At 42.0% G+C, this 12,309-nt stretch overlaps 1 protein-coding gene across 1 annotated transcript in view; it reads left to right on the forward strand.

Moving 5' to 3' along the window:
* The window catches only part of NEGR1 (neuronal growth regulator 1), a 312,227-nt gene that overhangs the window by 210,391 nt on the left and 89,527 nt on the right, over nt 1-12,309 (forward strand). The window contains exon 4 of the mRNA XM_064454830.1: nt 6,841-6,972. Coding sequence (XP_064310900.1) covers nt 6,841-6,972 — 132 coding nt within the window. The remainder of the gene's footprint in view (nt 1-6,840; nt 6,973-12,309) is intronic.

A 12,309-nucleotide genomic window follows, 5' to 3' on the forward strand; every position in this document is an offset into this window, starting at 1 on the left:
AACAATTATCCCCTTCCCAAGAGCAAAATCCCCACATTAAGTGTTATGAATTATAAATAAGCTCAAGTGAGATTTAACTGTGTAGTTTTCCTATTGAAAAGATCATTGCCCTGTTCTTCCCTACATGGTTTTAATTTTCTGTTGTGCAGAGAAAGATTTTTTAGGCTGTTTTCAGACAGCGATGTTCATGTTCAGCTATTTGCTGCAGAAGACACAGCAGCCTCTGTGTAAGAGGATCTCTTGCAAATCCGTCTCCTTTCAAAGGGTACTTTCAGTGTCACAATGGAGAGAGATGATCTGCCAGCTATAGGTCTTCCAGTGAAAAAAACTGACAGCAGTCTGCAGCAGCAGACTGCACTTATAACTCTGCCTTCTGCAGGCAGCACAGAGTTTTGAACAGATCCACAAAAATTAGAGCGCAGTATGATACACACAAAACTAAATATCCAGAAGACATAATCTGTGGACAAACCTGCTACCTCAGATAGGTTTTTTTCTTCCAAAGTAACATCTGGTTGACCGTATCTTCTCCTCAAGTGTTAAAATCACAGAATCACAGAATGGTAGGGGTTGGAAGGGACCTCTGGAGATCATCTTGTCCAACCCACCTGCTTGAGCAGGCACACCTAGAGCAGGGGGCACAGGAACGTGTCCAGGCAGGTTTTCAATGTCTCCAGGGAAGGAGACTCCACCTCCCTGGGCAGCCTGTGCCACTGCTCTGTCACCCTCACAGGAAAGAAGTGTTTTCTCATATTCCGGTGGAACTTCCTGTGTTCCAACTTGCGCCCATTGCCCCTTGTGCTGTCGTTGGGCACCACTGAAGAGAGTCCAGTCCATCCTCTTGACACCCACCCTTTAGATATTTATAAGTATTGATGAGATCCCCCTCAGTCTTCTCTTGTCCAGGCTGAAAAAACCCAGGTCTCTCAGCCTTTCCTCTCAGCCCCCTGATCATCTTGGCAGCTCTCCACTGGACTTGCTCAAGCAGTTCCCTGTCCTTCTTAAACCGGGGAGCCCAGAACTGCACACAGTACTCCAAATGTGGTCTCACTAGAGCAGAGTAGAGGGGAGGATAACCTCCCCCAACCTCGCCACACTCCTTTTAATGCAATCCAGGATACTGTTGGCCTTCTTGGTCACAAGGGCACGTTGCTGGCTCAGGGTCAGCCTGCTGTCCACCAGCACTCCCAGGTCCTTCTCAGAAGAGCCACTTTCCAGCAGGTCAGCCCCCAGCCTGTACTGGTGCATGGGGTTGTTCCTCCCCAGGTGCAGGACCTTACTTTTGCTTTAGTTGAATTTTGTGAGGTTGCCCTCAGCCCAGCTCTCCAGCCTGTCCAGATCTCCTCTACATTAACAGTCAGCTGCTAAGGCAGTCAAGTCAGTCCATATACTGGAGTATGAGCTGATCATGTATCACCTGGCATGGAGTCTGCTAAGAGAAAGTGCAAACTTGCTCCAAAGCATCATAACTCTGCAGCATAACTGATAATGCAGCATGGTAGCAGTTCTGCAGAGGGAGGGAAAGTGATGTAACTTCAGAGAATGAGGAAAACTAACTGGGATGACTTCTCTTGTAGGAGCAACCTCTACCCTTTACACACAACTTCTTTTGATAACTGGCTGAGATTTACATTGCCCACGCTATGAGCATGCACACAGCCAGCTCTCCAAATGCTTCTCTCTGTAACTGTATATTTTACTTATAGTTGTAACCTTGTTTGTCTCCACCTCTGAAACTTTCAACTTTGTCAATCTATGTTCACCTCTCTTTTTGTTTATCAACATGCCTTTTTAACAAAATTGCTCTACTTGCTTTTATTGTTTTGTGCCATCAGCTGGGAGATCTCCTCCAGCTCTCAATTTATCTGTCAGTTTTGGATACATTTTTCTTTACATTTTGTCCAATTTTTCTTTTCAAGCGTGGAGCATAGCTTCTCTAAAGCTAAATGGCCTTAAGTGCTCAATGTATAAACGGTCACTAATGTGATAGGGCCATTCTCCTAATAGACAGTGAGATTTTGAGATCACCTGCAGTTCCTTGGAGAGGAGTACACACTACCCAGTTACAGTGTTTGGTGTAACTTTAAACCCAGGACCAATAATAAGTAGTAGAAATGGCTTCAGACCATTCTTCTGGGTGAATCCAATTGCTCAGACTTTATATTGTTCTCAGCATCCCCTGGCAACCCGTGCCCAGGTGTCTGTTTGTGCCCTTCATCCTGTATCTGCTCCCAGCCTCTGAGATCAAGAAGGACATTATGGATAACAGGCTACTTAAAGTATCTGGTGATAATCAGATGGCATCATGATAGCATCGTCACTGGAGATCACCTTCTGTTCTCTTATACTGAGCCCAGTCCTCACTGTTGAGGCAGTAAAAGTGAGAATGAGCCCATGCTGGGATCTTCGCATCCCCTTTTTTCTGGAGACAGCTCACTAGGCTTGGAGGAGTCTCTCATGTGCAACTCTGAAGTGTCCTGAGTCCAAGATAAACCAGGATTGGCATCGCCTCAGCATTGTGCTCCCACTCTCCCAGTCCTGTGAGGGCCTTCACTTTCTGCTGGAGGATGAATTGTCTCAAAGATTGGTCATAAAAGCCAGTCCTGAGCACTGAATAGGTTTTACAGTTCATGAACAGGGGCTGTATTGTAGTTATTTAATATCCTAGTGAATAAGGAAAAGAAAAATCCCTCTTGACTCTGATGAAGTCCTCAGAGGTTTTCAGATCTCCGAGCTACCCTGGACTTGCACCAGATTTTTCCTCTTACTGACTTATGTTTAACACCAGGGGAGGAAAATGCTACCCTTGCAAAACTCATCCCTCCAAGCCTCTGAAAACTGGTCCATATGGCAATGTGTACGTGTGCTACACCTGATGCCAGATACCATATGCGTGGTAAGAAAACACAGTTTCAGTTGTGTACTCTCCTGAGTACACAATTTATCAGGCATCATATCACATGGCAGTAGGAGAAAATAGGCATTCAAACTTAGTTTCACAGGCATTTCCCTTCCTGACTAGAGGACCTGATCCTGTAATCTAAGGTATCCAGAGCAGATTACTTATATATCATTATATGTATCAGTGAGTCTCATTAAGAGATCTTCTGAAAAAACCATCAGGAATGGCCTCGGGCACGAGGGACTCTCACATTTATGTTTCTTTTACTTAACAGTTTTCCCCATCTTTGATCAAAGATCTTGGCTGATGCGACCTCAGGCTGATGGACTGGTGCTAATGAACATTTCAGATTTCTTTTTTCTCAGCCACCAAATTTGATAAGTCTTTTGGCTCTATGGCCAGGAGAGCCAGCCAGACATGTTCCTGACATCTTGATAGAGTCCATAAAATGCATATGGTCTGCAGAAGGACAGAGCAAGTTGTGGTAGCCCTGGGCTGTAAGACATCACAGAAAAAAAAAAAACAGTGAGAAAATTGAGTTGTCTGCTGAAACTCATCTTCAATCACCAATATCTTCATACATAATTTTTTCTCCCTACTGCCTATGAATATTCTTTTTGAGCTGGATGTGCATGCAACATAGCATAAATACACTTAAATATACTTATGCATATATCTTTCACATAACATGATTTAGGTTCTCCTACACAGCCATGGGAAATCTCTAGAACTAAAAGCAAGCTGAAGAAGATGAAATACTGTGCAAACAAATAGGAAAGATGAAACATGGTATCTATGTATTCCCTAAGGAAAATATTTATCTTTAATCTCTAATCTATCTCTAATCTACCTCTAATATATCTCTAATATTTATTTTATATTTATATAAAATAGATATTTATCTAATAAAATATTTAACTCTAATCTCTAATCTATCTCTAATATGCAAAATTTCTGGGGATATGAGGGTTTAAAGATTATTTAATTTTAATATTTTCAAATGTGTATATGAGTTGCATAAAATACATGAGGTTTACAGCACTATAAAAATGCATGCATAGTTTGCAGCATAAATTAGGTTAATCACTCAGCATAAGATCCCTATAAATACAAGGGTGCTGAAAACTGCTGATGGGCATTTTTGAAAATCATCCCGATAGGAATTATTGTGGGAACTCCCACTAAGTTTCCCCCCAGCAGCATCAATGCATTTGAGCTGTAGCAATTTGTTGTGCTGCCCTCTCAGTCCACAGCAGCTCCCCAAAGCTGGCTGGTGTCAGCACCTGAACACGCATTAGCTTTCCCTGCAGATATTGTTCCTGTTGATATTTTTCAGCCGGACGGATGACTGCTCGCCAGACCTGAGAACTGATGTTGCTTATGCTGTAGCAGAATTGTGCCGAATACGTAAACATGTCACTTCTGTCAGTGCGAAGTGGCGGCTGTATTGACCCTGGCTGAGGCTGAACATTATCCCATCCAGGTGGCAGAGCAGGTGCCAGAAGCACAGCTACAATCCAGGAATTGTTAAGAGAGCAAAAGCTGGGAGGCAAGAAACTAGGTTATTGACTGGTGTGTTGTGTTTACATTAAAAAGGGAGTCTAAAGCAACGCATGTTTGGCTTTAGCTTAACTCCAAATTACAAATGACAATTTTTATTAAGTTCCAGGTACTTGGAGATATGTTTTTTTCTTTTTTCCAAATTGATGTTGGGAACTGGGATAGGATACATCATAAATTATTCCCAGGATTCACTGTGCAATATTTTGGTGCGTACCATACATCCAAGGAAGTACTGACATTAGAGAGCATTACAATCTCATAATTTAATAGTAATTTTAAACCAGACACACAGGAGAATTTTGCATCTTATGTAATTTTCTTGGTATTAGAACAAAGCAGAAATCTTGTTGGAAGGTGTCTCCTCTGTCCAGGCAGACTTTCCTGTGCCTGCAGGGGCTTTGCATCTTTCACTGCTGTTCAAAGCAATAGTAAATAAACTTTTCCTAGAAATTGATTCAACATGCCCAAAGTGAAGTGGGGTGATGGCCACAATGTGAACAGTAACAGCTGGTTTGTTTGTGGAAGAGTTTTTTTCATAATTTATTCCAACAAAGAACATGGAAGAGAAAAAAAAATAATTCTCATGCAATTTCTCATATCCCATAAATTAATTCATTGCATTTTATGAATGTTCAGTTCAATTCACAATAATTTTCCAATTTCAGTCTTATCTTTCTACTTTACATAACCAATGCTTACTTGAGCTCTTTCCCGTGACAGACATGGTATATTGTGCTTATTAATGAGGGCCATCTTGCTAAGCGACACACTTATAATTGGTGTTTTGAACCTTGCACACTTTAAAACATTAATCCATGAACAGATAAGCAAATTAAATTCACTGCCGTGATGGACATGAATGTAATAGTTCTACTTAGTTCTCACCACCCAGTTCAGATTTTTGTCATTGCTCCATAAGTTGCAAAGTTATTAACAGTCAATTAAAAGCTTGTCTGTCTGGGAAAACACTTTCAGCAAGTCTTTTTAACCTTTAGGCCTATAATTTCCAGCATCTGTAGTCATGATTGCTATGATATATTGTTTTAAGATAAAAATTATATTTAACATTTTTTGGTTTATTATGTGGTGAATCTAAATGAATTAATTTGCTCCCCATCTACAGCACACTGCTCAAAAGACATATAAAGATGCACTTTGAACCAGGTAGCAGTTATTGTCTGAAGGATATCAAAGCGCTCACTGCAAGGCAGGAACCACAGTAGGGAAAAGCTGGGAGATGCTGGGATTTAGAAAACTACAAAAATGTCTGTGTATGCTATGACTCCATTCAAGTGAACATTAATTAACTTTTGGATATTATAACTGTTCTTGCTCTCTAAAATAATTGATCATTTCAGATAAAACATACCAAGGAGTTACATATTTCAGGTTGGTCTTCATATTGTTTTACATCAGATAAACCTCTGCCTGTTTTCAGTGGTGCTCACATGGATTGTCCTTACTTCTGTGCAACAAGTCAAACACTGAGGATCTTATTTGTTGGGTTTGGGTCCTTTAGGAGAGCAGAGCTATTATTTAATTTTTTAATTAATATGATGAAATATTTATTAGGACAAAACATGTAAGTACTGAGTGGTGTGGTGAGCAAGCCTGAAAGGGCTTTTTCCCTGGAGGCAAGATGTGGGATGACCATTTTGCACATACTGGCACCTATTAGAGGTGATAGGCTGCTGGTTCCCTCCAGAACACATCTGGCTTTACAAAGCCTTGGGATGCAAGGGACCTGAGCCCTCCAGCTGAGGAGGTTTATCATCCATATATATACATATATATATATATATGGTTGATATATAGCTAAGAGATCAAATGGTTGTTAAAAAGTGAGGGCACCTGTGATGGGAAGCTGATGCTGGGGCCACCACCAGCAGCAGGAGTGGATCAGTTGCTCCAGGGCTAGGCTGTTTCTTCCTTTAGCTTGCACTGATCCCTGGCTTGGCTTCTGATTGTTGTAGGGGGGCAGATGTCTACCCAGGTGCAAACCATAAGCCCTAATGGATACTGAAACTCTTATGGCTAGGTTTTGACTGAGGACTCTACCTCATATTCTGTGAAACCCAGCAGGTACAGGGCTCTATTAGAAATTGCTGTTATGGGTTTAGAGGCTGCTGAGCTTGATTGTGGGGCACAGTCAGGAGAGGACCCTTAGCCAACTGCAGGAGCTCAGGGTAGGTTTGCAGCCCAGCTTGGAGCTGGGGTTTCTGAGTAAAAGCTGCAGTGGCTGCCTAGCTCCCCTTGGACACACATTATCTGTAGCACCCAGCAAAACCTTACAGTTTCTCTTCACAGGTTGATGAAGCTTCAGGTGTTTTGTGCTCAGCTTCCAGTAATTTCTTTCTCTGATTATTTCATTTCAGCAAAACCATTTGAGAGTGGACAGTACCTGGACATCTATGGAATTACAAGAGACCAGGCTGGGGAATATGAATGCAGTGCAGAAAATGATGTCTCAGTCCCAGATGTGAAAAAAGTAAAAGTCACAGTAAACTGTAAGTCATGTTGTTTTTTAATCACTATATCCAGTGGAGAAGAGGGGTGCTGCTGAGAAGAAAAGTCTAATGCAGAGAACTGCTGCTTGTGGTGAAATTGCAGTGTGTTTGGGTTTTGTATTACAGTAGCAAAATGACCTGGACTCTTTGATGTACGAGTTAGTCTCACCAAAGGAAGAGAAAACGAGATTAAGGTTCAAATCCTCCTTTTGTCTGCCAGGGGACAGTAGCGCTGGCGTGCTGTCACAGGCTTTGTAGCAGGTGCCCTTGCTGGGCTGTGGTGCTGAGACTCAGTTTTTGGAGTAATTTTTTGAGTAATTATCTGAGTAACTTCTGAGAACTGCTGTAGTTTTTGGGCTGAAGCGTTTCTGATTTATTTTGCCACGGTTGTGCAATAGTATAGGGACATGAATAACTTCTTGAAATTCTGTTTGGGTGATTAGATGGTGATCGATATCTGTGGAAATTTGAAGTACTCTCAGTAGAGGCAGCAAGTTGTTTCGTGAGGACTTTGCTCTGCACAGATCTGCCATAGTGATCTTGGTAGATGGTGGGTAACACCAGGAATCACCAAGGTAGCCTGATGCCTGTCCCTCCAGCCTATCAGGTCTGCCCTGGGATTTTCATATTAAGGAGGTATTTTTGACTTGGGACTGAATTGAGTCACTTGGTATAACATGAAACATTCAGAAGAGTGTTCTTTTTTCTGCTAGTGTGTTAAAAAAAATAAGAATTATTCCTGTTTCCTTCCTCTTACTCTCATTCATTCTAACTATGACTTTTCTTAAGTTAAGTGCAATTACCCAGATTGTAATTTGTAACAGTTTTTGTTTAAATGTTGCTAAGGCATCTTTACTGACCACAAATTTTTGAAATCTCAGCTTTGTGTCTCCCTCTATGGATCTTGTCCTTACTGATATGGCATAGGTAGCAAAGGCCTTTGCAGAGCTAGAGGTGGCAGTAGGGGAGGTGGGTTGTTACAGGTGGGTCACTGATGGGGCTAGCTGTGCTACCTGGGTGTTTATGGAATGTTCCCATGTTCAAGGACTGACTGGGCTCTCATTTACATGACATCTGGGTACTTGTTGTTCATGATGTCCTACAACATGGTGGATCAATGTGCTAATGCTTATAGAATCACTTGATCATGTGACGGGTCTCAGACAGCTTTCTGTACTGCTTGGTTATGTAGGCTAGTGATGCTGGATGCAGATCCTGCTTTCCCTCTGCTGCTGAGGCCCCTGCACTGAGGCACTGGTATAATGTACTGTGACTATCAGTCCTTTTGCAAGTCACGAGGACAGACTTCAACTGCAGAGCAGCTCAAAAAGGCTTATGCAGAGTCCATTGCCATTCTTACCATTGTTTTGCCCTCACTGATGTGTTTCCACCTACATCAGCTCTGCTGAATTCCCAAAAGCAGGCAGTGCTCTGAAAACTAGGTACTATGTGGGAGGAAAAACCAAAATGGATGGTGTCCTATGGAACAAGTGACCATTATTTTTTGTGCAGTATGTTATTACTGGAAGACTGTCAGGAAGAGAAGTTGTGCAGATAGTTGCATAGGTGTGCCCTGGCTGTTTTGTGTGAAAGGTGTCAACCCAAGCTGTATTCAAAGGTTTTGTGTTGTTAGATAAATAACTTGCAATGGGGACCAGAAGGAATGGGGAGCTCAGTCTAGTTTTAGCAAAACAAATATTGCATCTGTGTTATTTCATATCATGAGGATCTTAATAAGGCTGAAACTAGCTGTCTCAAGAACTTTCTGAGTGTTCACTGAAACAGAAAAGTTGGTGAGCCTGTTTAGTGGTTGTTTTGGTGTTTGGGAGATTTATATTTAAAAAAGAGAGGGGAAAAAAAGAAAAAGCACAGAGGAGGTGATAAAATCATAGAATATCTCTTGCCTTCTGAGCCAAGATGTAGACTTGCATGAGTCTGAGGTTCGATAAAAGCATCAACTTAACTGGCCAAAGCCAAAACTCAAGCTTAAATGCAATGTGCAGCTGATGTACTGGTTGGCACATGCTTTGCACCCTAGTTCATGTCAAAGTTGGAACTATTTCTGACCTCGGTTCATTGCTTTCTTTACGTGAGTTTTGAGTCTGTCAGATGTCTTTGTGGGTGGGAAAGATCAGCTCTGACAAGGTTGGGAAGGTAAAGCTGAGAAGTGGTGGTTTGTTTCTGCACCAGCCCTTGGGCCTTCCAACGGCCACCACTGTGGGTCTGCATGGTGAGCAAAGGCCTTGCTGTGGCAGCTGGGAGCAGGACCAATGACTCCCATGTGGCCAGCAGCAAAGACTGGGTTGCAGCTAGGATGGGATCTCTTCTCCCTGAACACTGATCCAAGGGGTCAATGGGAGAAAGAGTGTGTCTGTGTCAAAGGATGTGTAGGCCTAGGAGGTCACACTCCTCCTTGGTGCATACCACAGGCAAGAGGTGCTCAGGTTTGACTGCAGCATGCAGTGTAAGGGTACCTCTATCTGCGGTGAGAACCATGTTATAGACTGCTAAATCAACAAACAAGATCAGTACATACTTGAACAAAGTGTCCAAGCTGATCTTTGTCCCAGTTCAGCTACCTGGGCTAAGCTGGGGTTGTCCTTGGCTGTAGTGTGGATGCATGTGGCATTATGCCCTTTGGGCAAACCACGGAGGACATGTGGAGTGTTTGGATTTGGGTTGTGGTTTTTTAATATTTCTTACAACTAAAGAAGAAAGTTGAAGGGGGGGGTATAAAATTGAAGCAGTGTTAAAACTAGGATCTGGCTACAGCATGAAACAGTTTGTATACGTGAATGATTTGTCATAGTCAGCTAATTGCTAATGCACTTCTGTTTGGATTTGTACGTTGTCCCCTAGCCAGTTAAGCACAATGCAGAAGCACTCTGAACATCTGCTCCCTGCTGATGATGCTCATCCATTCTGACCAGGCAGAAAAATGGCTCATGATGTTCAGGAGAGGGTCATACCAGAGGTGGTTGATGCTGGGAGAACTTGCCCTGCTGTCATCAGCCCTGTGGGTGCCTTGTTTGTGATGGGTGGGAAGTGCTGCAGCGCTGCAGTGGCCAATGCTGCTGGGGTGAGCTTAGCTTCCCAGTACCTCAGCATGGGCAGCTCATTCAAAAAGGGATGTTGTGCATGTGATCAAATCAGCAGAATGATGCCTATTTGCTGTCTGCTGAGCTGGTCTGGCAGGGCAGCTTTCCATCAGTAAAAGCTAAATATTTCATTTAGGAGAGCTGTTGTGTGTCTGTTAGTCACTATTTACAAGAAATGTCTATCAAATTTATTTTAAAGTTTCAAATCTGGAAAGATCTTATAAGAGAAGAGAGGAAGCCTTCAGGTCCTTTTGTTACCCTGGGTTGGGCAGAGTTTTCTTAGCTGAATGTTCTTCAGTTCAGTTTCTTCTTTTAAGAAAATACCTGTTCATTTGTCTAAAAAAGTAATGAAGAGCAAGGCCTTCTCCCTCCACCACCACCCCACCACCCCCCAAAAAATATCCCATTCTGATATTTTCTCTGGTTTTGCAAACTTGTTTAATTCTTCTGCTAACACCTTGCCATGTGGGCTCAGCACCATCTCCACAGCCTCTGCTGCTTCTTGCCCACCCTGGCATTATTCGGTGATTGTACTTCTGGTACAGGGATGTCATGCCCATCTACCAGGTACCTCCACCATGTGTTTAATTCCACTTACTCGAGATTCAGTTCCTTAGTAAGTGTCACTGGAGCCATGACCAGCACACCAAACCCCCCTGCTCTAGTCTTACAGGGATTCTGTAATTTCACAAAATGTCTATCGCCTTTCCCACCTGTGGTACTTATGATTAAAAAATGCTCTTAGAAGTAATGTGTGTGGCTTATGCTTTACCTCCTGCTCTTGCACCCTTATGATCTGATGGGGTACAGACAGTAGTGTGCTGCAGAAGTATCACTTCATCTCAGAGTCAGAGTAATCTGTTTGATCTCTGTCCCTCTACCATGTCCTGTACAGCAACGTCTTGATGTACGATCTCCAGCACGCAGAACAATGACGGTACAGCACTACATTTACATTAATACGATCACTTAACCACTGCTTCTGACAATTTTTAATACTGTTTCCCTGTTATTAAAAGGAACGTTCTTTACTGCAGACCTCATAACTGTAGAATAAATCAAGGTTTTATTGTGCCCAGTTAATAGAATGTATCAATGAGCCCTGAGCGGTTATGGTGGATATAAGCATAATTTTGAATATGGATATTCATCGCATATAGTGGTTGTTCAGTCATCCAAGCATGTACAAGAAAATTACCAGGTTTAAATTACTTTGAATTTCAAGTTTCTTGGCTGGGCAACTTCCAACCATACATAAACAACCAGCTTGCTATCTGCCTTACAGCACATAAATTATAACTTTAATGACTTTACAGGGTTTTTTTTCCTTATACTGCTTTATATTGTATAATCTACATTTTCTACTGAAGTTATGCCTGTCCCCCATAATTTCCCTTTTGAAAATGGTGGTCTGAGCATCTGTGGTGCATTTGTCTGCCTGAATTCTGAGCAGGGGGTGGGGGTGGGGAAACAAAAAGTGAGGCTGCTGGTTTATGAAGAAGGAATACTATATCAAATCAAGTTAAAAATAGATAAAATATAATCCAATTTCGTTTCACAAGTAAATCTTATTAGCATTTTCCATTACATTTCATAAAGCAGATACTGATTTATAGATTATTATATTGAACCCCAGTTTGAACGAACCAGTGCCTGGATTAGCAAGACTTTAATATGTCATCTGAAAGCTGCTCTGAAACTGTACACATAGTACTGTAACTTCACTGACTCTCTTCTGGTTTATTAGTGCCATACTTAAAAATATTAAAGGCAATTGCTAAATGCAAGAATCTCCAGAAGTGTTGAGTCCATGCTGAGATGAAGAAGAGATGTGTGCATCATGAAACTGGCATTTATTTTAATTTATGTAAAATTGTCAGCTACCTAAATAAATAGCAAATGTGGACTTCTTAAAGTGGACCTGTATTGCAGCATTCCTTTTTTTCAGGTAATGTACACTAAGGGTCTGGTTTTCTGTAACTGTATGTTGAACAGCTCTGTTAAAGCTGGATCTTGCTGACTTTACTGAATTAAGATCCAGTGGCTTTGGAGAGGTGAAAAAAAGCCATTCGCTTGAAATTAAAAGACAATAATTTAATTTCAGCTTTTATGAGCCCTATCATGCTGCAAATTGAAGGCCAGATTCATTGGTGCTTACCGGGGAGGTGAAAATTATAGTTCCTGTGCTGAGGAAGCCCAGCTGGCACCAGGAAGCACTGGTGTGTTCTGGCCCTGTCAG

This window comes from Phalacrocorax carbo, chromosome 6, assembly GCF_963921805.1.
Source record: "Phalacrocorax carbo chromosome 6, bPhaCar2.1, whole genome shotgun sequence".
Lineage (NCBI taxonomy): Eukaryota > Metazoa > Chordata > Aves > Suliformes > Phalacrocoracidae > Phalacrocorax > Phalacrocorax carbo.